Source organism: Setaria italica, chromosome II (assembly GCF_000263155.2).
Source record: "Setaria italica strain Yugu1 chromosome II, Setaria_italica_v2.0, whole genome shotgun sequence".
Classification (NCBI taxonomy): Eukaryota; Viridiplantae; Streptophyta; class Magnoliopsida; order Poales; family Poaceae; genus Setaria; species Setaria italica.
This window is the reverse complement of record NC_028451.1, coordinates 40,919,960-40,947,115: the sequence shown is the minus strand read 5'-3', so window position 1 is coordinate 40,947,115 and position 27,156 is coordinate 40,919,960. Positions and strand designations below refer to the sequence as shown.

The 27,156-nt window shown below is 46.0% G+C and overlaps 2 protein-coding genes across 2 annotated transcripts; both read left to right on the top strand.

Annotated features, from left to right (window-relative positions):
- The first annotated feature begins 14,500 nt into the window (after window positions 1–14,500).
- Window positions 14,501–18,742, top strand: LOC101782629 (protein trichome birefringence-like 13). Its single transcript, XM_004957692.3, has 6 exons — window positions 14,501–14,981; window positions 15,508–15,685; window positions 16,026–16,166; window positions 16,741–16,861; window positions 17,200–17,334; window positions 18,179–18,742. The coding sequence occupies exons 1-6, from the start codon at window positions 14,603–14,605 to the stop codon at window positions 18,434–18,436; spliced, it is 1,212 nt and encodes a 403-aa protein (XP_004957749.1). The 5' UTR covers window positions 14,501–14,602; the 3' UTR covers window positions 18,437–18,742.
- Window positions 18,743–19,355: 613 nt separating this feature from the next.
- On the top strand, window positions 19,356–20,794 carry LOC101782224 (peroxidase 7). The gene is made up of 2 exons (XM_004957691.2): window positions 19,356–19,713; window positions 19,802–20,794. The coding sequence occupies exons 1-2, from the start codon at window positions 19,390–19,392 to the stop codon at window positions 20,549–20,551; spliced, it is 1,074 nt and encodes a 357-aa protein (XP_004957748.1). The 5' UTR covers window positions 19,356–19,389; the 3' UTR covers window positions 20,552–20,794.
- The last annotated feature ends 6,362 nt before the right edge of the window (window positions 20,795–27,156 follow it).

Here is a 27,156-nt window from a genome sequence, read left to right as displayed (position 1 = left end):
ACGCATGACGCATCGAGTGCGATTTTCTACGGTGTTGGTGCTGCTACGATGAACCAATCCAGTTTTTTTTTCTCTGGTACACAGACAGCACAGTACAATGCAAACATTGACACTATCGTAATTACATACTGGAAATTGTCCTCCCAAAAGATTTTGATCACATAGTCCTACAAGCTTCATTTTGGCCCGTCCAAGGCAGGCACCCGATTGGCTGAAGATTCCAACTAACAAAAAGGTTACTCCTGGAAACGGAGGTCACATGCCCATTTCATCGTACTGGCGCTGTCAAAAAAAAACACTGCCCGGCAAAATCATCACAGCATGATTAAATACGCAGGCCAACAAAAGTGAGGTTAAAAAAGGGGGCAAAGCAAAAGAGCAAAATCGTTAGCTCGCAACGGAACACAAGGCGTCGCGAGTTCCTTTCTGCCCGAAAGCTTACGCACTTTTTGGCCGGACTTGTGCTCGACCAGCAGCACACTCCAGTTGGACAGGTGGTTCATCTCTTGATCCGAGACCCGTTTTTTTTGCTTATAAGCTAAAATAATTTAGAGCTTCCCTACAGGAACTCCGATGCCTGCTTTCACGGTACAGTGTACATGTGCGAAATGTCACCGCAATGCGGGATCCACCACATCGCACGGACCCACTTGTCAGCGCCAGTGTTGGCCGTGCTTTAATTTGTTTAGTGCCCGTGGGACACAGATATATCAGCTAAAGTTTTATTTTGAGTGTTAGATTAGACGTATGAGCTAAAGCAACCGTACCGAACTGCAGCCTCCAGGAGAGCGTCCTCCTGACTTTAGCTCAAACGTCTAATCACATCATGAATGAAATCATGATTTTTTTTTTGAAATAATGAAAACTAATCTTTTAGCAGTAAATTAAATGCAGAGCCTTGGCTTAGCCAAGTAGAAAAACAACCTTCCATTCTCAACAAAAAATCTCGATTATTTTTGACCCGGAACTAAAGAGACTTTAGTCCGAGCCTAAATTTTGTAGTCCGTGGAGATACCTTTAGTCCCGGTTGATAACACCAACCGGGACTAAAGGTGATCTTTTAGTCCCGGTTGGTGTTACAAACCCAAACTAAAGCCTCCGAGAGCGTTACCAACCAAAACTAAAGGGTCCCCCATGAGTTACCGTAAAAGTATTGCATCCCTTACTCAGTCAGATGTGCTGTGTAGGTGAGATGGTAAGGAAGCTATATGCGAGGCTTGATATGGAGCTTTAGTCCCGGTTGAAAAAAATCAAGATATATGAGGTTTCCCAACCGGAACTAATGCTCGTTTTTCTACCAGTGTTAAAAATAGTTTAAATAAACTACCAAATGATTAAATTTTTAGAGTGACTACCAGAGGGTCAACAATGAAATCCTAAATGGTTACTACTTTAAAAAATGACGCAGTCATGTTTTGAATGCCTGGATTTTCATGGATTTATTTTGAGAAACAATAGGTCTTCATTTCTAAACGTCATGCATTTAAGAATAGAGTGAGTAGTTGCAAATTCCCACACTAGCTTTCTGGCATCTCACGAAACTAAAATAGTTAATTTCGTATTGATATCTAAAAAATTCCATACATATGAAATGGTTCTTAAACAAGATTTGCTTCATATTCTACAAATAAAATCACGTCAAATGGTCAGTTCAATTAAAAGAATGCCCCCTTTTTACCTAAAGGGGATTTTTATTTAGCCATTTGACCCACCACACAATTCGTAGGCATCAGGTCTGATTTCATTCCCAAGACACTAGCTAGCATTCTTTCATGCTGGTTCAAAATTTTGGGAAAATTATAGTGCTTACATACCTACTCACAGTCGATCATAATTCTCCAGTAGCATTTCTTTACGCCTGGTAGACGTTCTGGAAGATGCGGATGTATTATATAGTTTCTGTTTTGTGGTTACACGAAGACATGGAGCTTCAGCTTCTAGTTTGGTGAGCTAATCCTCCACACTAGCGAGCTTACTATAATGACCTAGCTAGACCATTGCATTGTGTACTTGCTACAAACAATTGGGCTGGTGGCATCTTCACTGCCTTTTTGTGCCCTGGATAAGGTCCTTCCAAAGTGCAGCCCTTTAATTTCCTTCCTGCGGATGCTTGATTAGCATGCTAATGTAATAGTGTTTGACACTTTTTAGTCAAACCTAACGTCATATAGTTTAATAAGTATCATAAACAAGATCAGCCACGGATGACACCCTCATCATACACTTTTGAGACATAGGTCAACTGGACATACAAGAAAAAAATAATACAATTGCACTGCTTTAATTTCTTGGTGTAGATTAGTAGTACTTTGTGCAGGCAAAATGGCATGCAAGAAAAATGGACTGGTTATAACAAGTGTTACCTGCAGCACTTGGGGTTTATTTGCAAGGAAGCAGGTGATGGCTCTGTCCTCCAATAGTCCAGTGTGTTCGGTTTGAGCAAAGTTGGATACCTAAGTGTTTCAAGAAAAGAAAGAATTGAGTACCTTGCTAGTAATAAGTCGTACTGCCAGATACGACTCACTGTAGAGGCAAACATCTATGCAGGCAATAACGCACATGAATTATGAGGCCCAGACATGCATGTGCACTTGTGTGCACGCAGCACGGCGCTGCAATGCAATGACCAGGCACCAACCGGCTAATTCATCTCCTAACTACCTCTACCCATCAGCCGATTGAAAAAGCAGCCGATCGATCGAGCCCCAAGCTTCAGAACTACCCGATTCAGGTGGTTCTAACTTAACTTCCTAGCGCGCTGTTCGGAATCCGATCGACCAGATCGTCAGATCGATGATGTGTTCAGTACTTGGATCGATGTGATGGATGCGTGAGCAGCAAATTAACCCGCGGATCATTCATTCTATCCTCCAATGGCCAATGCTCTCAGGGATCTCACAGTTGTTTCGACGTGGACGCGGCATGCTCGGGCTTGGATCATCCGGGTGTCGTCGCATGGATGCAGCAGCGGCCTGACAGCCACGTCTTAACAGCAACATCACCTTTTGGGGCTTTCAGCTAGAATCTTTTCCAGCTTCGCTAGGATTGTGTTCAATTTATTTCTTCTCAAAAATCGGATATCAAAAATCTATATGTGACCTATATAGTTCCTGTCTTTTTCTTCGAATATTGCTTCTTCTTTTTTGTGAGAATGGATGCATATTGCCGTATGGGAAAGATGGGAAGAAGTGCCCCCGTGCCGTCCTTTTCTTACGGTTTACTTGTTTTGCGTATGAGAAGCAGCAGCACGGGCAGGTTTATCCACCCTTTGGTGATGATAATGATATAGATGCAATACAACAGTGACTCCACATCTCGGGGAAAGAGAGAACTGTCAGCAGAGTTTGTACTTGTAAAGATTCTTAGGAAACGTATTGGGCAAAAAAGAGTCTCTAGAATATGATACCTTAGCTTGTAACAGGGATTTGACAGGGACAAATCATGGACAAGAATTACTAATTCGATGTAACCTTTTTGTACTTTTTTGGTTGACTGAAAAGTTAGGTAATACTCGATCTGCAGTGTGATTGTGTGAATATTAATTAACTTGTGCATTTTTCTCTAAATGGTTATCCATTACCATTTATTCAAATGTTTAATATATATACCTGCTGAGAGTTTAACGGTAAAAGTGTAACAATAAAAATTCACAAGGATTAACTGGTTGGTCATCTCTGAAAGGGAAGAAAAAAAAAATCAGCGTACACAGGTGCAAACTACTACGATGAGCAAACGAGGACGTCATGCTGACATTTTAACGCGCATATCTTCATCCGATCTTTGAAAAGACTTGCCTGCAAATAATATTCCACAGCCAAACTGGACAATGACAGGTCTTGAATGAAGTAGATAAGGATGACAAATTTCCTACAAAATTCAAAATTCATATATGTCCGATCATTCTTGGTCACATGGAAAAGGAACATCATGTGTGCACTCAACAAGATAAGGCAGCGACATCGATCGAAACACGTTAATGCGACTTATTAGCTTGTATGAACTGCAGGATTTGGGTCCAAAACTATTGGGCCGTGTCAGTATTTTTAAGATCTCAAAGTTGAAAAAATTAGTAGCATGCCGACTGGTTTGCCTTGCTGGATCTTGTCCTTTGCATTAACGTCATGCAGAAAAAAAAACAAGACTTGTACATCCCGGCACGGAAAACATTGAGCCTATTTTCATATCGCTGAATGGTGAAGGGTGGTAAATTTCCTGCAACATTGTATGAACTGGACCGCTGAAACGCTTGTTCGACAGATGCCAGCAGCCCTGTTTCTAGTAAACGAGGCGAAGTCATACAAGGAAGCTGCAAGCAAAACAAATTGACCGTATTTCTCTTCGTATACTTTGATACTAGGATTTAAATTGAGCTCGCAGAAGATCCATTCTTCATCCGCACAGAATAACATCTAGGTAGCAGATCTTTTTTATTTTATTTTCCTTTTACCTGCATGTTCTGCACATTGGAATGGTTTAAACCGAAGAAGTGCAGAATGGCAAGCCGCAAACGCTGTACGTGTTGACCAACATGAAAACGGCAGGAAGTGAAATCCATCGCCGATGATGAGTCGATCTGTGTTCAGAGCCATTTTTTTTTTCGGAAAAAGCATCGTCAACAATATCTTCAGACATCTGACTATAAAGTGTAAACATAAAACCAGGAAGGGGAGTCAGAGTTGCGACCCGTGACTGGAAACCGACGAACGTATCTGACGGCAATGCACTTTACACCCGGATCATTTGTCTGTTGCTCTGGCTTCTGCGGCGAGGAATTCAACCTGCCCAGACGTGTGCAGTACCCACTTCATTCAGTGTGCAGTCAGGCAGGCATCTGAGTGTGGAATCTGATGACGATAATGTAGGCTAGCCGCGAGTGCGAGCAGAGTCAAGGGTTAGATAGATGAGAGGGATAGATAACAGAGGTGGATTGGCGTTTTGGTAGCCTGGTAGGAGTAGGGCGACGGTGCCACGGGAAGAAACGCAGCGTGCGGACACGGATCGGACGGGAGGACGCAGCAAGAGACAAAGCGCGGCAGCGGACACGGCGCCGGCTGATGGCTGATGGTGTTGTGGTGAGCTCTCTCGGAAAGTCTGCCCGACAGAACACTGATTCATGCAAGATGGAGTACTGGAGTACAGTATATCTCTGGATACAGTAAGTGTTTTTTTATTAATGACAGGATCAGTTCTTCAACCGTTAACAACCCGCGACCAACAGTGCAACAAGGTCAACGCCTGCGCCCCTGTTCACTGTGCTGCCCCGGCCCGGCCCTTGTTTCCGCTACCGCTTCAGTCGCCGTTGAGGCGCTGTTCCCGCTGTGGACACGCGCAGAGGTTGCGTGCCCACCGCAGCTCGCGAGTCGCGACCTGGCCATCCCCAGCTCGTGTGGCCGGCGGCGGCTCGGCCGATCGCAGCCAGCCGTTCCACGTTCCTTTCGTGGTAGGGGCCCTGCTCCTAGGGGGCACGCACGGCGACCCGCGACCTCGGCCGCACGGGGACGGGACGTTTCGCGGCGCGAATGGGGATTTGGGGACCTGTTTGTACTGGCAGCGTGCGATCGGCGACCTCGGCCGCACGGCGCAGGCGCGCATCCCCACACGCGCGCGCCGCGCCGACGCCAAGTTGTCAATGCCCTTCGGCTTGCGGCGGTCTCCCTCGTCCACCGGCAGATCCAGCCGGGTTGTCATTGTTCACGGGCGCGCGGCGAGAGGGACGCGACGCGGTGCAGGGGAGAGCGCGGGGCCGAGGGAGGCAGAGGATTGTGGCAGGAGCTGGACCTGGAGGCTGCGTACGCTACGCGAGCGCGCGGGATTAGTTGCAGGCCCCGTGAGCGGGCGACACCGCGTCGCGACGTGAGCGGCTTTTTGACCGGCGAGGAAGGTGACAAGGGCGCAGATTAGATGGTTGCAGGTTGCAGCCATGCCATGCGTCACAGCGTCAGGTCAGGAGACGTGGTACTTGTTGGCCCTGGAGTACTCTTGCTGGACCTGCTCCACAGCTCCAGCCCAGGGTTCGGTCAGTCAGACTCACAGGCCACAGCACAGGACAAGTGGACAACAACAGTGGGTGATGGGTGACGCACGTACGATGCTCTAGTCCTCGACACTGCCATGGCGTAATATCATGGATTAATTTTTAATTCGGGTCAGGATATTTAATACCAATTAGAAAGACTAAACGTGAACTAATTATAAAACTAATTGCATAAGCAGTAGCTAATTTGTGAGATAAATCTATTAAACCTAATTAATTCATGATCAACATATATTTACTTAGCATCACAGGTTCAAATCATGGATTAATTAGACTTAATAGATTCGTCTCGCGAATTAGCTTTCATTTATGTAATTAGTTTTATAATTATTCTATATTTAACAATCCTAATTAGTATCTAAACATTCAATAATTAGTATCTAAACATTCGATGTGACAAATTAGTCCCGATCTCTAAACGGGCCTATTGTCCAAGGCAAGCACACCTCGCCCTGTACTCCATTGAGGTTGAGTAGCTCATGAGAGATGAAACCATTTCCTGTGCTAAACTGCTAATCTCTGCTCTGCCGAAAGGCAGAGCACGGAGTGCGAACGCCCCCCGCAGGATGAGGAGCATGGACGGATGGTCCCTTGTTCGGGCTACCTGCTCTGGATCGTGACGCCGAGTTGGTTTCGGAGACGTACGCCTCGGTTTCACATGACGACCGGTGATCCATCGTCGACGCATGCAGTGCCGTTGCAGGATAGGTGGTCACCGTATTCATTCAAGCCTTCGCCCAGCACGATCCATCAGTACGTAGGGGACCACTGTCAGGGCTACTAGGGTGGTTGCGCCACGGAATCAGCGGCGCCGCGACATGCATCACGCACGTACCGGCAGCATGCATGATTGCTAGCTGCATCCCCATGTGGATGCATGCAGCATGCGTGAGGTCACGGGAGAGTGGGAGACGAACGAGGCCGCCGTCTCCGCCGTTGCGCACTCGGTGATGGATCGGCATGTTGCCCGGTTCCTGATCGACACGGCTGATGTTGGCATGCCGCATTACGTATACCACGGCAGACGCCTCGCCCGATGAGCAACGTAGGTAGTATGCTCGGGTCACATACTCGCCCACTCACGTTTGTGTCACGCTAGCTACTCCCTACGGCGGCACGGGCGGAGTTTTTTCCTTTGCTACGCTGCTTGCCCTTACCTCTACAAGAAAATTCCTTGTTTGGCCTAGTAAAAATGAGGCTTCCTTTTTTGACATCTAAATTTGAACTTTCTTATCTGATACTTAATTGAACTTTTGTTCATGATTTGTGCCGTCTAATATTCCATCGGTTAACTCGCATGAACGTTGAACCGTGAATTCTCCCACCCTCTTTTCTTGACCAAAATGGTATCCAAATCATCTCCAAAAATCATGAAACTTTTTATAGTGATACAACAGATGGAGAAGATCCCATTTTGCATAATAACAAACATGTAGCACTTAAGAAACATTAAAACTAAATTCACCAAATTAGACTTTTTTTAATGATTATCTGAATTTTTAGGGCATAAAAAACTTTCAAAAAAATCTTTGAAAATAACTAATATTACAATTGTGGGATGAAGTAGCTTATAAAATTATTATATATATCATAAGTGACAAGGAGACATTTGTATCTATTAAAAAATCACTTTTGATTAAAAAGTCTCCGTCACTTATGATAGGTAAGAATTTTATAAATTACCTCATCCCACAATATAAGTATTAGGAATTTTTAAACAATTTTTTGGAAAGATTTTTACACCTAAAAACTCATATAATCTTTAAAAGTGTGGCATAATTTGGTGAATTTTAGTTTTAACATGTTAAATGCTATAAATCTGTTTTTATGCAAAATGGGTTAATATCCATATGTTGTATTGCTACAAAATGTTTCATAACTTTTGGAGGTGATTTGGATATCATTTTGTTCAAAAAAAGAGGGAGGGAGAATTCATGGGTTACCGTTCATGGGAGTTAACTGACAGAACACACAACAATGTCAATATAAGGAAGGAAGTTCAATTCAGTGTCGGATGAGGAAGTTCAATTTTTTTGGTGCCAAATAAAGAAGCCTCATCTCTACTAGGACCAAATAAGGAATTTCCTCTACCTGTATTGTTCCTTGCACAACGCACCTTGTTTTGCCCCCCTCCCCCTCCCCCAAAACTGTTGTTCATGCGTGGTTATTATGCTTCATCTGAAAAGGGTGGGCAGCGAAATTCCAAATATTGTGTGATGAAACTTAAAGTATATATGAAGACATATAACTATGTTGCCACTTTAATATTATGCACATTCTCCATAGGTCCATATGTTTGAATTTGTTGAGAAATATTCTTTCAAGTATTTTTCATGAGAAATGTTACAGTTTCGATTCTCCAAGTTCCTAGAAAAAACCTTTCTTGCACCGCGTAGAAAATAGTGATTTCTCATAAACATCTTCAGGAATTCATAGATTATTCCAAATGTCCCTTAAGACTGCCCTGCTGCATTTTATTGTAGTAACAAAATAATGCCAAATGGTTCAAATAACAAAAACGTCTAAACCCTTTCAACCTAAAGCGGGTTTCGTTTGGTCAATTGTCCAGGTCAAGTACTATTTAGAAATCATTAGTACTGTACCTACCGGCATTATTCTGTTATCCTGGTTTAGATTTCAGGCAAATTATACTCATTATATAGTGCTTCCAAACCTGCCCACACTCACCAGAATTATTCCCATGTAGAATTTCTATAAGGGAATCAGGATTTGGAGATGTCGAAAGGAGATTTGTCGGCACTATACATACCGATCCCCTCAATACTTAAGATTTCTTCAGTGATTACTTGAAGGCGAAGCTCCAGTTCGGTAAGCTAATCCTCTTCCTTCTCCCTCATCAGCTAGCTTACTACAATAATGATCTAGCTAGACCATTTGTGTACTTGCTGCTGATAATTGAGCTGGTAGCATCTTTGCTGCCTTTTTGTTCCCCTAGTCTAATGTCACTCCAAACTGCAGTCCTTTTCCTTGCTCAAGATACTTGTTTACTGTGCGGTTTGACACTTAGTCAAACCTAACATCATCATGTACATCATAAAACAAGATGGATCATACCTATCACGGATGCATGCATGGCACCTTGAGTCTGATGAATTTTTCAAAAAAAAAAAAGGTCTGAATCTGATGCGTACATGTGTAGCCTGGATGGATGATGACACACACACTTCAGAGACATAAGTCAAAAGGCAGGACACGAAAACAAGTGTACTTTGTCCATACCATCATAGTTTAGATTAGTGGAACTTTCTGAGGCAAAATGGCGTGCATGAAAGAAGCCTGTGGTCGTAGCTGTTGGACTGGTTATGTATCAACCTGCAACGCTTGAAATCTGCAAGAAAGCAGGTCTAGTCGAGTGTGTTCTGTTTGTATAAGAAAGGGATCTGCAAGAATGTTACCTGCTGCACTTGAAAAGAGTATTGAATCTCGTATAATACAAATAAAAAAATCCCACATAATAACCCACTTAGAAGTTAGAATCGTTGGCTAGGAAACCAGAAATGGTCCACGTCCACTGACCACTGTACAGTTACAAGCAAGTTTTCTGCAGCGCTTCAACCATTGCCAGATATGGTTCACTGTAGAACAATCTTAGAAATACATGCATAGGCAGCGTCGTGTGCTCGTTGCCAACTTGATTGGCGAGAGAGTTTTGCCGTTAAGGTACAAATACTTGATCATCAGTGCAGATAACAACCGGCTGATTGATCCTAACTACTTTTACCTGTCAGCCAAAAAGGAAGCTAATCGATCCCCAAGCTTCAGCATGGTCGATCCAACTCAGGTGGTTCTTTCTAACTTTCTAGCTCACTGTTCTGAATCGGAAAAGATCGACGGGTGCGTGAACAGCAAATTAACCTGCGGATCACTCAATCTCTCCCGCGGTTTTAATCTGTCCACTACTCGCAGGGATCTTGCTGTTGTTTCAACGTGGACGTGGGCTGCTTGGGGTTGGACATCCGGGTGTTGTTTTGCTGCACGAAATTCAACAGGTCCGACAACGATGGCTTAACTACGAGCAGCTTCGGTGCTTCAGAAATCAGAATCTCTTCTTGCTAGCTACTGTAGGATCGTTTAGTTTCTTTCTTTCTTTGCCTTTTTTTGAAAACAGGATGTTGGAATGTTCAGATGGTTTTCCCCTAGTCCGTCGCAAGAGCTTAAAGCTAATTAAATCATTGGAAAATTAAGGATGAGGCATCCTGTGGTTAGCTTCTTTTAAGTTACAGAAACTGACGTTTGGGCATATGCCCTAATTTTTTTTTTGAAAGAAGGCATATGCCCTAATTCGTACTGCTTTATCTTGGGTATAGCCTTTTTCTTTCTGATAAGCCATAGCATGCCCTCATTGCTGTCCATTTCGTGTGGCTAGATGCTAGAGGCTTAGAGGCTACTGCTATACACATGAGAAGGAGAAGCAACGGCATGGCAGCAGCTGCTGTCCACGCTTTAATTTGGTGCTACAACAGTGACAGCACATTGCCGGATCAAGTTCTATGAACAGAGTTTGGTACCACATCTAAAGATTTTTGGAACAATGCCGTGTTGAACAAAAGGGCTCTTGAGGACGTGATACCTTAATAACTAGTGACAGGAAATCGACAAGGACTGGAGATGCCGAACACACAGTAGAGTAGATCGATGATGATCCAACAAGCAAGTCATGCTGACATTCTAACGCGTATTGCCTCACCTGATTATTTGAAAAGAAAAGAAAGAAAGAAAGAATTAAAGAAAGAAAGAAAGGAAGGAAGGAAGTCTTTGTTGCGATTTGCGAACAATATTCCATTCCATGGCCAAACTGAACAACGACGGGTGATCGATGATCGAAGCAGGCGAGGCTGGCGAATTTCCTACAAAATGCAAACCAAACCCTTCATATATATTGACATGTTCTTGGTCAGATGGAAAAGGAATAAGTATCATGCATGCGTGCACTCAACAGAAGGATGCAGTGCATGTGTGATGGATACACGGCAGAGGCAGCGACATCAAAAAGGTTGAAAACTCGTTGCGTGATTTTCATCGCGATCAGGACAGTGACAGGTGTGACTTGGGTCGTATGAACTGCAGGATTTAGGAATACAAGATGCATGATTAGGATGTCAGTATTTTTAAGGTTTGAACACATAAGAATTCCCGTTCATCGTAATGGAAATGGGGTAAAGCCTCGTCTTGAAAAAAAAAAAAGTTAAACACACAAAGCAGCATACAAGACGTCGTCAATCAGGTCGGCGATATGCCTCGGTGGATTTTGTCCTTTGCGCTACCTCGATGTAGCAAAAAGTAAGGAGTTCTGCTCCAGTGGTCCTTTCCAGGATATTTGCACGAATATTAAAGCAGCCAGCTGATTAATTAGGCTTTAATCCCGCTGGGTCCTGTTTGGGCCCGGCCCTACCCGTACCCTAATGGTGCCCAATGCCCGTCCAGTCTAAATGCCCACGCCAGCAGGTAGCCGGCTCAGCCCAGAAGTTCTCCCCCTTGCCGTTTTCCTCCATCCTGTTCTCTCCCTCTCGGCATTTGGACTGCCTCGCGCGAGAGCAGCCGGACGGCAGCAGCTGCTCCCTCAGTCGTCGCCCCCGATCCGATTCAATCGGCAACAGATGCGGCTTCTTCTCTCCCTCTCGCCATTTGTCCTCAGCGAGCCGAGCGGACTCGTGATTCGTTTGGGTCGGCGGCAGCAGTGGCGGCGGCTGGCGGCATTCCCGATCCGATTTCGGCGGTGTATGTTCGATATTTGTTCTGTTCCTAGGATATGGTTTCAAACTTGAATGATTGGCAAATGTAATCAACCTCGTACAAAGGTTGTGTACTGGGATATCAATCATCTTTGAGACCTACTTTTTACTTGAGTTGAATTAAGATGTGGTTTGAAAATAGAGTAACCTGCCGAATAGGTTCCTGCAACATTGTATGAACTGCAGTAGTAGACAGCTGAAGCGCTTGTTCCACAGATGCCTACCCTTCAAAAAATTGTCAGCGCAGGAATTGCAAAGGAAGCTGTGAAAGTGAAAAGGAATTAACTCTGTGCTTTCATCCTCTACAGTATTCTTCACCTCCACTCTCAAACTCCATAAAGGTTCCTTTATGATCAAGCAATTAGACAAATACAGAAAGCATTGTTTTTGGAGGGGATCTGACCTAAGCTCAAAAAAGCCATCAAAAGAAGTCTGGCTATTAGTATGCTTGCCAAAGAAACAAGGTGGTCTGGGTGTGATCAACCTGACAACTCACAATGATGCTCTTCTGCTCAAATTTCTACATAAATTCTTCTCCAAGGTAGACATACCTTGGGTTCACTTGCTTTGGGAGAATCACTATGGCAATAACCAGTTACCGGGGCAGAAAAAAAAGGAATCTTTCTGGTGGAAGGATATTATCAAGCTTCTGGATGCTTATAAAGGCATAGCCTCTGCCACAGTTTCTGATGGTACCACAGTACTATTCTGGAAAGATTTATGGAATGGTCAAGTACCCTCCCAAGCATTTCCTGAACTATACTCATTTGCCATAAACAAATGCATCACTGTCAATCAAGCCACCAATGCTTTGAACTTTATACAAAATTTTCATCTACCTCTATCAATCCAAGCTCATCAGCAGTACCAGATGGTATGTGGGCTTATCCAGAACCTACCACACACAGGGGGAAATGATCAATGGTCATATTTATGGGGAAGCAATCAATTCTCTGCATCTAAAGCTTATAAATCCATCATTGGACAAAGGAATGTTCATCCTGCCTTTTCCTGGATTTGGAAATCCAAGTGCCAAATGAAACATAAAGTTTTTTTCTAGCTTCTACTCAAGGACAGATTGAGTACAAGGGATCTTCTCGAAGGAGAAACATGAACCTAGAATCATATACATGTAATATACATGTGACCTTTGCATTCTACAAAGACCAGAAACAGTGGCTCATCTCTTTCTGAGGTGCAATTTTGCCAAAGCATGCTGGGCCTCAATTGGTGTTATTGTCTTGACAATGAGGTCAATTCTTCATATTCTCAGACTCATCAAAGACAAATTAACTGTCCCATTCTTCATGGAGATCATTATTCTTATGAACTGGAGTATTTGGGTTACTAAAAATGACTGGATTTTCAACAATATAGACCCTTCAGTGGAAGCCTACAAAAGGAGATTCATGCATGAATTCTCGCTTGTGCTACATAGAGCTAAATCTAGCCTTGTTCCTCATATGTCTCTTTGGCTCCAAGCCTTGTAATTTTCCTTTTGATAGTTTCTTCTGGTCTGTTTTTCTTTCTTTTTTTTTTCTTGTTGTTTTGATTCTGTTTGAACATCTGTTTTTTTTTAATATAATCTTCAGTAGGGGCTTGCCCCTCCTGTTCCTTAAAAAAAAAGCGAAAAGGCATTCTTCTTTGTTCCTTTGCTTGCTTGTGTTACACCCGACACCCGTCACCTGGCAAAGCTTTGAACGTTGTTTGAACAGCAGAGCGCAGAGTGGCAGCTGTGTTTGAGTTTTGACCAGTGTGAGCGCCACCAGCAGGTAGTAAATCCAGCACGGAGATCGTTTCGGTCATCTAGAGATTGATTGCTTGACCGCTGAAGACGTGTGCACGAGGATCTTCAGAACTCTGACTACCTGTATATTACAAGATGCACGCACGCAAAAGTCAGACTTGTGAGCTGGTGCTGAAAACCACGGACGGAACAAACACGCCTGACGGCGGTGCACTTTACATCTGGATCGTTTGTCGGTTGCCGTGGCCTACGCGTCCAGGAATTCAACCTCCAGATCAGATGTGCGCAGCGCAGTACACACTGAAACGAGGCATCTGTATATGGTCCCTGCTGATAACACGTAGGCATCCGCGAGTGTCAGCAAAGTCATGGATGGTTATTAGATAGGGGTAGATTACAGCATTGGCGCTCAAGTTGACAGGTAGGGGTAGGGCGACGCCACTGAAAGAAACGCGGCGTGAGACAAGGACGACGGCACCACCAACAGCTCGTCTTCATCGTCTCGTGAGGTCTCAGGAAGCCTGCCTTGACTGCCAGGACACCAAAAGTTATCGCCGCGAGCTGCTGGCTTGATTGTCTCCTGTTGGCCGCCCGGCACGCGCGTTCCGGCGGCGTCAAATTGCCACTGCCCTGCCATCGGGGCTACCTGGCCAGCTCTGCCGATCCGATCGGATGCGTCGTGCTCCGGTCCCGCGGCAAATTCGATCACGGGTCCTAATCCTGACACGGGCGAGCTGCCAAGGGAGAGGGAGAGATACCGGGCGGACGCGGATGCCATGCAGGACTTACCTGCAGATCCTGCGTGTTACTGAGCCGCGACAACTTCGTGTCCACCTCTTTCTGACTTCACACCAACAGATTTTTTTTTTGGACTCGTGTGAATTTGGCCCACCCTGATATTTATCGGCCTGCCAAGGCCCAGTACTTACATACATCTAATGAGAATCGTGTAGGCTTTTCCGTCAGTCCCTTCTGGCCCACCCAGCCAAGTTTCTATCGACGCTTCTTAGACAAGAATCGTGTAGGCCCAGTGATCCGCTCCGCCTCGCTCGCCCACCTCGCCGTCCCATGCCGCCGCCGGCGAGGAGCCCGGCCTCGGGTCCACGGCGGCGGGCCCTCCTCCTCCCTCTCCTCCTGCTACCCCTTTTGCTGCTGCTCATCAACCTGATCTCCTCGCCCTCTCCTCGGTCCCTCCCCGCGCCCGGCAAGCCCTCTCAGGCCTGCGACTACTCCGCCGGCGAGTGGGTGCGCGACGCCTCCCCGGGGCCCGCGCTCCGGTACGACCACACCTGCAAGGAGATCTTCAAGGGGTGGAACTGCATCGCCAACGGCAAGGCCAACGGCCGCGACCTGCTCCGGTGGCGGTGGAGGCCCTCCGGGGCCGGGTGCGAGCTGCCGCGGCTCGACCCGCTTCGGTTCCTGGAGCGCCACAGGGACTCCAGTATTGGTTAGTTCCCGTGCCCGTTTCGGTTCATCCGAGAAATGCCTGAGAATTGAGATGCGACTTGATTGTGTCGCTGGTATTTTGAGAGGCAATCAATTTGGGAGCTAGGGGCTGTCGGGTGTGTAGGATGTTGCGACTTGCGACCATCGGACCATGCATTGTGCTCGCTGCTTAGCTGTGAATGTCAGCACGCGAGTGATGTGGCTACATTTTGCATGCTTGGCTTTGTTTAGTCTGGTTGCAGATGAAAATAGTCTCGAAAAAGGGGCAGATTGATATGCATTTGTCAGCCAGTTATATGGTCAGATAACGTAATATGTGTAGGTAGTGTGCTGCTACGGTGGCAGGCTCCATTGTTTCCATTCTGCTACATGCTTGTTAATAGAATTGCCCAAAGGGAAGCAAGGCTGATCCGAACTTTCAAATTCTGAGGCAATATTCAAATTTTCTGCTTGTACCAAGCTAATGTATTTGGAGTCGCTGCAATTTTCCATGCTGTGCTGACCGTTGTCCGATGCCTCTTTTGCAGGATTTGTGGGCGATTCATTGAATCGCAACATGTTTGTCTCATTAGTATGCATGCTCAGGGGAGTCAGCAGTGAGGTTTGCAAGTGGCGTCCTGCAGGGGCAGACCGTGGTTTCACCTTCCTCCACTATAACCTCACCGTGGCTTACCACAGGACAAATCTTTTGGTACGCCATGGTAGGTAAGAAGTGTTATTTCATTTTATTAACATAAAATGGTTATTTGGCCTTACAATATACTTTTATTGTGATTTATGCAGTATTTTTATTTTCAACTTTCGATACCTTGCTTTCATTTAGGATTCTAGATGTAACTTGGGTGCATTGAAAAATTGAAACATTTCCCAGTTGACCACTTGCTACCTTTTTTAAGAAAAAATGGGTTAATTTTAATAAAACTATGTGCTTATCAGCTCACTATTTTTCAATATTGTCTGATTTATAACATTTTTTTTGTAAGTGTGGTACTTTTGCCCATCAAATTGGTCATCTTTGATCAAACCTACATTGCTCATTTTACAGGTGGTCAGCCAGTCCGAATGGAGGCCCTCTAGAATCCCTTGGATATAAGCAAGGTTACAGAGTTGATGTTGATATTCCTGACCAAACATGGGTAGAGGCATGTAGCTTCCATGATGTTCTTATTTTCAACACTGGGCATTGGTATGTCAACATCATTATTTACGAACAAGTTGAGCATCAAATCAACATTTTATTATTGATGCCAAATTAACGGGGTTTAAATGTTATAAATTCTCAACGTAATTAGTTGACAGATCAACTTGAAGTTCCATTCTTTTCCCCCTTCAAACTTGACCATAGTGCACTCAACTAGTTATTGCTCACAATTTATCTTGATGGCAAGTTAATACATCAGGAACCAGTGACTGTTGATAGTTGCTTACATGATTTGGCAGGTGCCACACTGCCAGTAAATATCTTTTTTGCTGAGCCTGTTAGTGATGGAAGAGATTGTGGTGTTCTCAACTCTTTGGCTTACTGTATGTCTTTCACTTTCAGAGAGCATCGTGGCATCTTGAATTTTAGCAACAGCTAACATGTTGGTTTCTGTATGCTTTGCTATACTAGATAAAATTTTGACACATTATGTATAGTGAGGGCCAACCCACCACCACAGCTATTCTTTGATTTCTAAGTTTCTTTTATCATGATTGTATTGTCATGCTGCTGATATTTTGTGTCACTAGTCTCATTTTGCTTTGCTTTATATACACAGGTGGTGGGCACCCTCGAAGTTCGATCCAATAGAATCACCGATGCTGTTCTTTGAGAACGGGAAGCCTGTTGTACCTCCTTTACTGCCATCTGCCGGACTGGATTTGGCTCTTCAACACATGGTATGCCTGTAGCTTTGTTTCTTCATGTTTCTTGAAGTTTTGGTTTAAAGTATCCTTGCTGATAACCTGATATCTAATATCCATTTTATCCATGCATGAAAATCATATGTAACTGAATCCTGATGTTCTCTTACTATAATTGGCTGTTGTTTCTACTTCAACTAGTTGACATGTTTTTGTCAGTTTCCTGTCGAATATTCTTTACCATGTGCATTTGATCTGAATGGCTGTGGGTTTTGTATCTCTTGAAAAAAAAGAGAGAAAATTACTGCCAATCTGTCTATCACAATCGTACTCTACTTATATTTCTTGTGCTCTGGATAAATAATTTCCGTCAGATAACATTCGTGAACAAAGCAATGAGACCAAATGCGCTGAAATTCTTCCGCACACAATCTCCTAGACATTTTGAAGGTGGTGACTGGAATGAAGGTGGATCTTGTCAACGTAACCAGCCCTTGTCCTCAGAAGAGGTACTGAGACTAATTACATGAAATGCTTAAATATAATTTTTCGTCTTTTCCTGCATGCTTCCTGTTTCTTCCCTTTTTGTTCCAGCATCATGCATATTATCCTGGCATATATATGTGAGAGTGTGCTGAAACATGCCCTTTCCCTATGTTCTTGTATTTTCTGGTAGGAGTAGAAGTGTAGAACAAATGTTAATATAGAGAATGAGAAATGATTTATTGAAGATCATAATATGACTGCACGATAGTATTGTTTATTGAAACCGCGCTACATATTTAGATCAGCTTATTTAACTTAGGTTTAAGCTCAGTTAGACATGTTACCATGTTAGACATATTTTGGATGGACCCTCTTCTGTTGTTAAGGCAATGAAGAATTGTACATCTGATTAGTGCAGCTGCATCTATTTTATCTGAACAGAAAGAAAAATAATTTGATTGTTCTTTTTTCATGAACTTGGGACCTTGTACTGAAGGGGTTTGATCCTTTTGAGCCAACTACACCTTTTTCCTATGAATGTTTTTATATTGACCTAGCATTTCAAGCACAGTTTAACAAACATTAACATGGCAACCAAAAGAAAAGGATGTAGCTTTTGTTGTTTTATCCTCTGTGATCAATCTTCGAAAGGTTCCCATTGAGACAGCATTTCCACCACGATTATACGCTAACTGATGGACAAGCAAGTCCCAGCTTACTTGATTCCATTAACCTATGTTAGATTAGTGTTGTACTGAACCCTTGGTCAATTTCGCAAGGCCATTGAATGGTCAGCTGTTACAGCGTTACTGGCAAAATCTGTTTTTCTTTTCTTTGGAGTAATATATTGTGGTTGAATTCGTTCAGGTGGAAGAATTTTTCTCTTTGGACAATAATGGCACGAATATGGAAGCACGCTTGGTAAACAAACACTTGATGAAGGCTCTTGAACAGTCTACTTTCAGAGTTTTGGACATCACTCGCATGAGTGAATTCAGGGCTGATGCTCATCCTTCAACCACTGGCGGCAAAAAGCACGACGATTGCATGCATTGGTGCCTGCCTGGATTAACCGATACATGGAACGATTTGCTAGCAGTAAATCTTGAAGCAGTTGAGAGCTAGTCTAAGGAAAGTTGAGATGTTGCCGTAGAAATAGAGAAGTTCTTCCCCCTAGGGCATGAATAGGAAGCATTCATCTGTACAATAGTTTACGCAGAATACCGAGTTGGTATTCACTGCAGCTTGTTCACACAAGCGAGAGCATTCTTTCCACTGATATCCCGGACCCTGTAAATTTAATAACCTTATCGAGGAGTTTTGCTAATATACAAATGCTAAAATAGGCTAAGTTTGTGTTGTTCTTGTGAACACTTTTTCTTGGCAGCTGAAAGCGTAAACCTGCTGAAATATGAGAGGAGTTCATCCCCACAGACCGCAATCTTCGCATTTCAGTGCACCTTAGCTAGTAAGGATCTGTTTGGACTTTGGATTGTTGGGTATTTCATTGTAAGCTTTGGAGACTGGTGCAAAGTTTAACCGGCTTGTAAGTTGCAAATGTCGGTGATCTGATTATCGTTCTTTCTCATTTTTCTTTATCTGTAAGAGCCAATAGGAAATTGTAATGTGGCTATGTCCATTTGACTTCTGTTCTCAGATACTCCAATAATTGCTCATGCGATAGCATTGCCGGCATGATCCCTCGACAGGCGAAGCTCTAGCAAAATTCATGCCGACTAATCTATGCAACGACCTCCTCATCTGCAATACAACACACACAGGCTTAATTTCAAATGCTCATAGTTTTGACAAATGCCAACAACGATTAACAATAATCCGATCACTCCAACAACCTCCTCCCCTACGTGCAAGCCATTTCTATATCACCGATCGAAATGCATGTGCTGCGCCTCACGTCGTTTGGGTCCCCTTCGCTTGGCCTACGTGCTCCCATGTACTACGTGCTACCTCGCAGGACAAGAGAGTAGCAGCTGTATAAGTATCCTGCAAAGCAATCCCAGGTCGATCCATCTCTCGCAAGAAGAGAAGCCTCAGCCCCCGACGATCGAAGGAGCACGATGAGGACGCCACCGCCGGCTATCTCCCCCTTCCTCGCCGTCTCGGCGTTGCTCCTCCTCCTCTTCGCCACCTCGGTGGCGGCGAACGGCTACGGCGGTGGCGACGGCGCTTCGTCGGGGCCGAAGGGCAACGGCGAGCAGGAAGGTGTTTACCACATCCCGGCGTACGAGAAGCCCGTGAAAGGCCTGGACGCCGGGTTCTACCGCAAGTCGTGCCCGGAAATGGAGGGCATCGTCCAGAAGGCCGTGAGGAAGGCCATCCGCGACGACTACACACTCGCCGCCAGCCTCATCCGCCTCTTCTTCCACGACTTCGCCGTCCAGGTACGCACGCCGACCACAGTTCCATCTGTTCTTGATCATCTTGCAATGCCATCCATGCATGCTGATTCGCGCTTGCTCGCCGGCGCAGGGCGTCGACGCGTCCGTCCTGATCGACGAGCCGAAGAAGAGCGAGAAGTACGCGGAGGCGAGCCGGACGCTGCGCGGCTTCGACCTGATCGAGAAGATCAAGAAGGAGATGGAATCCAAGTGCCACGCCACCGTCTCCTGCGCCGACATCCTCACCGCCGCCGCCCGCGACGCCGCCACAGCGGTCGGGGTCCCCTACTGGCCGCTCCGGTACGGGCGCAGGGACGGCAAGAACTCGATCGCCGCCGAGGCCGACCTCCACGTGCCCATGGGCGGCAAGAGCGTCACCGACCTCGTCAGGTTCTTCGAGTCCAAAGGCCTCACCATCTTCGACCTCGTCGTCCTCTCCGGCGCCCACACGATCGGGCGTGCCACGTGCGGCGCGGTGAAGCCCGGCCTGTGCAAGCGCAAGGACAAGCCGGCGCTCCTGGACCGCCGGTACGGCGACTTCCTGCGGCGCAAGTGCGGCGCCGGCGGCGACGGCGAGTACGTGGAGCTCGACGGCGAGACGCCGACGGCGTTCGACAACCAGTACTACAAGAACCTGATGCACGGGAGGGGTGTACTGGACACGGACCAGAAGCTGCTCCTGGACTCCCGGACGGGGGACCACGTCAGGGCGTTCGCCAACCAGCCGTCGCAGCTCTTCGTCCACCAGTTCGCGCGGTCCATGCGCAAGATCGGCGAGGCGCTGGTGCGCACCGGCAACGAGGGCGAGGTCCGCCGCAAGTGCTCCGCCTTCAACTACTGATCGGCCGATGGGGGGTGTGCTGGATGAGGAGATTAACGGATCGGATGTGTTAAACTTCTTGATTATCCGGTTGCCATTTTGGTTTCTTTCTTATTCTTTTTTTCTCAGTTCCACTTTCTTATGGTTTATCCTTTTGATCTGCTGCTGTTTCTGTATATTGATTGGCCATGGCTGTTTCGAGTCATAGACGAATATGACCTGTAATTGGAAGTTTCCAATCACACCCTTGTCAGTTGTGATGCACGTTTGGTGTATAATGTGTCATGGTGTTCTTCGCAAAATGTTTTCAAAGGCACAATTGTGATGCGCGTCGGAAGAGTAACGACTGACGAGACGCCTCCCCCAACAGAAGAAACCTCAAACTCAAATAGCATCAGACACTGACAGCTCCAAGAATGGTGAGGACTGGATGAGTTGCAGAGATAGAAACTGCCGTGCTAAAACAGTGGCTAGTGTCACAGGCAGGTTCGCCGGCGGCGACGGTGGTGCCGACGAGGACGGTCCGACAGCCCACGCTGATGTGCCAGTGAGCCTGGCACCGGCGGCGCACCGGGCTCGCCGTCCGCGTCTCGTCGATGGATTGGGCGAAAATAAACGGATGTAGGAGACAATTTCCGAATTATGTGAGCCGCACAGCCCTGATCGGACGGAGTAGAGGCACCCAGCGGGTGGGCGGTATTTGAAACACCGTCCACCCCCGGGGTCTCCGCGCCGCGTTTCGGCCGTCCACTTGGCCTCCTCGAGAGCTCTCCGCCGCCGCAGCATGTGCCCACCATGGCCTCCGTTCCCTTTGCGCTGCCCAACTGCGTCTCCGACGCGCCGCCCTGGCCGCGGCGGACCTGCCCACGGCGTTCGGGCTCAGGGCCGTCGTGGGGTCGATCGGCATCGTTGTCCGCGACGCATCATCATGAAGTGTGAACTGGCGTGTGACTGTGAGAATGCTGTGAGCTCCCTATGGTGCTTTGGATTGACCATTTGACCTGCTCCTTGCTTGCCATTGCTACCCGCCATTGATTGTCGTTTTAATTACTTCTTGTTCCCAGTGAGGAGGAGTCTGTTGCTTCCAGGTTGTTCGATGACCTAGGAGCAGTCCCAACCCTTCAGGTCATTCAGTTTCCATAGCATTGAATAGCATGACATGTCACGAGAATTAACGAGGGGAGAGGAGAAAAAACGAGGATACGATTTCTCAACTGCGAAATGACGTCGTCCCGATTTCCAAGCAGCCAAGACACCGCAAGAGAAGCGTTGGGCGAGCGTCGTTTCTTCCCATGCCGCGCTCGGTCGCCGCCTCCGCCTGAACCTGGACAGATCCCCGCCGCACTTGGCCGCCTCCGCCCGCCCGTGCTTGGCCGCCCCTGCTCGGCAGAGGGAGTCCGCCATGCAACAACAGCACAGCAGATCAGGCTCTGCTTTCTCTCTCAGATGAGCAGCAACGACAGGTCTATGCTCCGCTCAATTTCTGTTCTTTTCAGTAGCAATCAGGTCTACCTTCACTGGTAGAAAACTGAGCATTAGTCCCGGTTGGTAAGGGTCATATCTCTCGGATATCCATCCGGGATAAACCAACCGGGACAAAAGGGGGGGGTCTTTAGTCCCGAGTAAAGGACCCCCTTTAGTCCCGGTTTGTCACCAACCGGGACTAAAGGGGTACCCTTTAGTCCCGGCTCAATTCCAACCGGGACTAATTTGCGCTTGCATGGCACTGGTGACGTCTGAATTTTTCATGCATGCATCACGTATACGTATAGTAGTACCGCGGCCCTTTTAATTTGTTAACCTTGTAGTTGAGATTTTTTTAGAATGAATTAAATCAACTAGTATTTAAACGAATGGGATTTGTAATTATACAACTACTATATATATACACAATCCTTATACACAATTCATATACACAATTCAACTAGCTTAATTAGTACAAATCGATCATATATACAAATAAATCAAAGTATCTTCCTACGATCTTCCGCCCGTCGTGGTGTTGCTGAGAGGAGTGTCTAATTGTCGTCCATCGTAATAAAATTCTCCTCTTGGATTTACCACCTCGTCCATTATGAATCCAATGAGACCTTCACATATTGCCGCTACTCTTTCTTCCTTCAAGAGTCCTTGTTGAATATTTAACATCTATAATTTGGAAATTTGTGAATGTTACATGAACAAATACATATAAGGAGCTAGAAAATAATTAACTAGTAATATATTTATTTTACGTACTTTTAAGTTGTGCGGCGTCATATTCGGTCCCTTGGGTCCCAAAAAACCGTGCATGTGCTCACAGATGTAGTAGCCACATAGGTTATTCCCGGGTTCCTGTCTTAAGCACTTCAGTGCGGAAAAAAAATAAGTTATGAAATATTCGTGTTATACAATGTAATAAATGTGCAGACTTCATACGTACCGGGAAGTCTGTGTTCCATGTAAGATCTTCTTTGAATGGACCTTTGTGTGTCCTTATAAATTGTTTCCATACGCTGCGGAATAGAATAATGAATGACATAGTGTAACAGGGATAAAATTTAGGAAATAAATTTTTGCATAGAGATAAAGGTCCAGAATTATTACAAGCCCAGCATGTCTTGCAATTCTTGGTAGTCCACCGGATCTTTCCGTAACGAATCAAAGACAGTGACGTGGCTTCTTTCAGGCTCAATTATAATAAGGATCCAGTGGAAGCTGCGTGCGTAAAATGTTCATGCATATTAGAGCTAACTAACATGTAGAGATAAGGAAAAAGACATCGAAAGTAGACGGTATACACACACTTACTTGAAGTTGTATGGAAGTAGTATGAAATCCTTGAATGTTTGTTTGTGTAGGAAATTGTATATGTCGGCAAAGGTTTTTTCCGGCGCTAATTGTATCTGTCGTTGGTTAACTACAGATGGATCCATGAAGCCTATATGTAGGTACGCCTCTCGGCGGCATGTCTGAATTAGCATCCTACATGAAATGGAAGATGAAGTTAGTACGGTGACGCACGCCAAAATTTACATGTAGAGATAATAAACGAACACTTACAGAATCCAAGCGCTGATCAGAGAGACGTCCAGGGCATCATGATGGTACACTTCGTATATATCCTCGAAGTTTAGCCACAGCACTTTCTCCTCTTCACCGTGAAAATCTATCGGTTTTACCTTCATGCCGATCATCTCCCTCGATTTGGCGGATGCCGTCATGTACCATTGATGGAATTCGTACATCTTTGTTGACAGCTTCCGTACCATTGCCGGCTTCACTAGAGGCTTGCCTAGCTGATAAGGCCATCTCGGCTCAGGGGGCGGTGCAGTTGGCGTCTCGACTTGCCCTATGCATTCATCAAGTCCCAGACCTGTTTCTTCCATGAACTTCAATATATTTGCTTGTTGATCCAAGGGCATTGCTTTTACCCGTTCAGCATCTTTCTTTGACAAATGGCTGAGGTCGGGGACTGAACTGCTGGAGGATGATTTTCCTTTTCTTTTATCCTTTTCATCAGCCTTTACTAGAGCCCGTTCATAGTTTGTCAAGAGTGGTATCCTTTTCTTGGCTCCTTCCTCCATCCTGATAAAGAAGTTTAAATCCCGCCGACTTACTGGCGGTGGCTCCATCTCCCTTGCCTTTTTTAATTCGGCTTGTTTCTTAAACCACTCACTGGCCTCTCGTTGGATTTCTGCCCACTGTTCCGCATGAGACATTGCCTCAAAGCGTTCCTTGCGAGCCACTTCAGGGTCGACCTTTGTTTTCTTCTTTCGAGCCTGTCTTTGCTTGGGAGGCGGTGCTCGTGACTTCTTGAGTGGTGCTGCAGGTTCCTTCGAGGGGGCCGCTCTTGGTGCCGGCGACGGTGATCGGGGAGGGGTGTTGTTATTGTCGTCGTCGCTCCCAGCACCAGGATGTGGTGGAGATGGAGACCTTGATATAGATGGAAGCGACGGTCCTGGAGCAGGAGATGCCGGTCTCGAGGTATGAGGAGAAGATCGCTGCTCGGGATCTACGGGGAGCGGTCTTGAGGTCTGAGGAGATGGCTCCGTGCGGGAAATAATGATGTAGCGTTTCTTCCATAGAATGATCCCATGAAGCGCATCTGCCAATGTCTTTTCCCCGTCGCCTCCCGGGAAGTCGAGCTCTAGACCTTCATACTGGGCATCTACTATTTGCTCGACACAGACGCTGGCGTAGCCTGTTGGAATGTCCATGCCATGACTGCTCTGCCCTGCCAGCGTTGGTAACGCACTCCCGTACGCTACCTGTACATATAGCAGAAGTAAACAAGTTGAACTCCGATCTCGAGGCCTGGATCAATTGACAAGATTGCATAAATATTATGTATAAGTATACCTTAATAGTGAGGTTGCCGACCGGTGCATGCAGCTCACATGAGGTCCGTTGCGTGATGGCATCCACGGGGAACCGTTGCTCCTCCACGGGTAACCTGGGCGTCTGCGCATCGGGGACCCCTGTAGAAGCACAACTGCTCCCGAGGCGTTGAGAAGGGCTGGCGGTGTGAGGATTCGGCAGTGCTCCAGATTGCGCCAACTCCGCAACTGCGTCGGCCACCCGCCGATTGATTTCATCCATCATTCGTTGTTCTAGCATCTGCCGCCAGCTCTCCTCCATCTGTTCCTTTCTTCGCTTCCGGCTTCTGTAAGAGGCGCTGTCGCCTCGGAAAGCGAACTTCCACGGAACCACCCCGAAGCCCCGGCAACGTCCTGGGTGCTCTGGATTACCGAGGGCCAATGTGAGCTCATCATTTTCTCGGTCCACCCTCAACCTCCCAGCCTTGGAATCTTCAATGTTCTTCATGAGATGTTCGGCCTTCTCACGTATTCTGTCATTGAAAATCAGCGTCCCATCCTCTTGGCTTAGGGAGCCTCCATGAGCGTAGTACCAGTTCTTTGATCGTTCGGGCCATTCAATAGTTGCAGGTATGATTCCCCGTTCGATCAGATCTTGTTCCATCTTTCTCCACTTGGGAATTGCTGAGCCATACCCACCTCGCCCCAAATGATGGTGGTAGCCCTTCTGACTAGCATTTGCAACGTTGGTCGTGATCTTTTTCACACCTTCTTCACTCCTCTTGTATTCAACAAATGCATCCCAGTGGTCCCTCAACTTGGGCCACGCGTTGAAGTCTGGAGTTTTGCCCTTCTTGATGTAGTGGGTGTCCAGCATCTTCTTGAATGTCTGGAATTGAGTAGCCATCTTCTTAAGTGTCCAGGCTTTGACATCCTTCTCGCTATAATCTTCGGGGAATGTGAAATGCCTCTTCACGTCTTCCCACAGCATATTCTTTTCTGTCTCTGGAAGGGCGTACGGATTATCGCTTCTGCCCTTCCATTCTCTGATGCTGATAGGCACGTTGTCCCGGACGATTGCCCCGATTTGACTAACATACTTCTTTGCGACTTTCTCGGGAGCAACCGGCCTGCCCTCATCTGTAACTTCGGTGATGACAAGCCTCCCTTCCATCACCTTTGTACGACCTCGGGTCTTCTGCCCTTGTGTCGATCCGGAGGGCTAACAGTTTAAGATTCGTTAATTAGTACGTACTAGTAGCGGTGGCGTGAAACAATACAAGAATGGTTGTATATACCTCGCCGGAACCTTCCGCCACGGCAAGTTGTTGCTGCGGCTGTTGCTCTTCATTCACATCGGCAGACATGTTGAGGAACATGTCCGCCTGGGTGCCCTCTTCATCCGTGTATGATAGTGGAACGTTGTCGCCACTACCATCACCAGCGATTATCTGCTCCATGATATACCTTGCGGTCTCATCGTCTGCCATTTCAACTATTGCTGCAAACATACATCGAATCATACATGACAGTCATACAAATCGTCTTAATACAAATTTGTATATAATCACAGTTCGGAATCATACATGTATATAAAGAAATCATAAAATAACATGAATCGTACAAAGTCCGGAATCTTTATACAAATTTCTATGAATTTATACAAATTTCTATGAATTTCTATGAATTTCTATGAATTTATACAAATTTCTATGAATTTCTATGAATTTCTATGAATTTCTATGAATTTCTATGAATTTATACAAATTTCTATGAATTTCTATGAATTTCTATGAATTTCTACTAATTTCTATGAATCTCTACGAATTTCTACGAATTTCTACGAATTTTGACGAATTTCTACGAATTTCTACGACGGCGATAAGGGCTACGAATTTCTACGACGGCGATAAGGGCGGCGAAGGCGGGACGGCGGCGGTCAGGGCGGCGGAGGCGGTTCACCGGAACCACGGGCGGTGCCTAAGCTACTACGTTGTGATGGGCGGCAGGACGGCGGCGATCACGTCGACTACACGGTAGCTACTCGGCGGGACGGCGGCCATCACGACGGCGGGGTAGCTACTCGGCGGGACGGTGGCGATCACGACGGCGGGGTAGCTACTCGGCGGGACGGCGGCGATCACGACGGCGGGGTAGCTACTCGGCGGGACGGCGGCGATCACGACGGCGGGACGGTAGTTAACAACCTAACAACAAATCTAAAAATCTAACTTAACAAACTAACTAGAAATCTAAAAATCTAACTTAACAAAATTAGAAATCTAAAAATCTAACTTAACAAAATTACAATTCCATTAAAAATTAAAA

Excerpts from the sequence above, each read along its gene's own strand:
- LOC101782224 (XM_004957691.2), top strand. The coding sequence starts at position 19,390 with ATGAGGACGCCACCGCCGGCTATCTCCCCCTTCCTCGCCGTCTCGGCG. Across the intron at positions 19,714-19,801 it reads TCCACGACTTCGCCGTCCAG|GGCGTCGACGCGTCCGTCCT; the intron begins GTACGCACGCCG and ends TCGCCGGCGCAG.
- LOC101782629 (XM_004957692.3), top strand. The coding sequence starts at position 14,603 with ATGCCGCCGCCGGCGAGGAGCCCGGCCTCGGGTCCACGGCGGCGGGCC. Across the intron at positions 16,862-17,199 it reads ATTTGGCTCTTCAACACATG|ATAACATTCGTGAACAAAGC; the intron begins GTATGCCTGTAG and ends AATTTCCGTCAG. Across the intron at positions 17,335-18,178 it reads AGCCCTTGTCCTCAGAAGAG|GTGGAAGAATTTTTCTCTTT; the intron begins GTACTGAGACTA and ends GAATTCGTTCAG.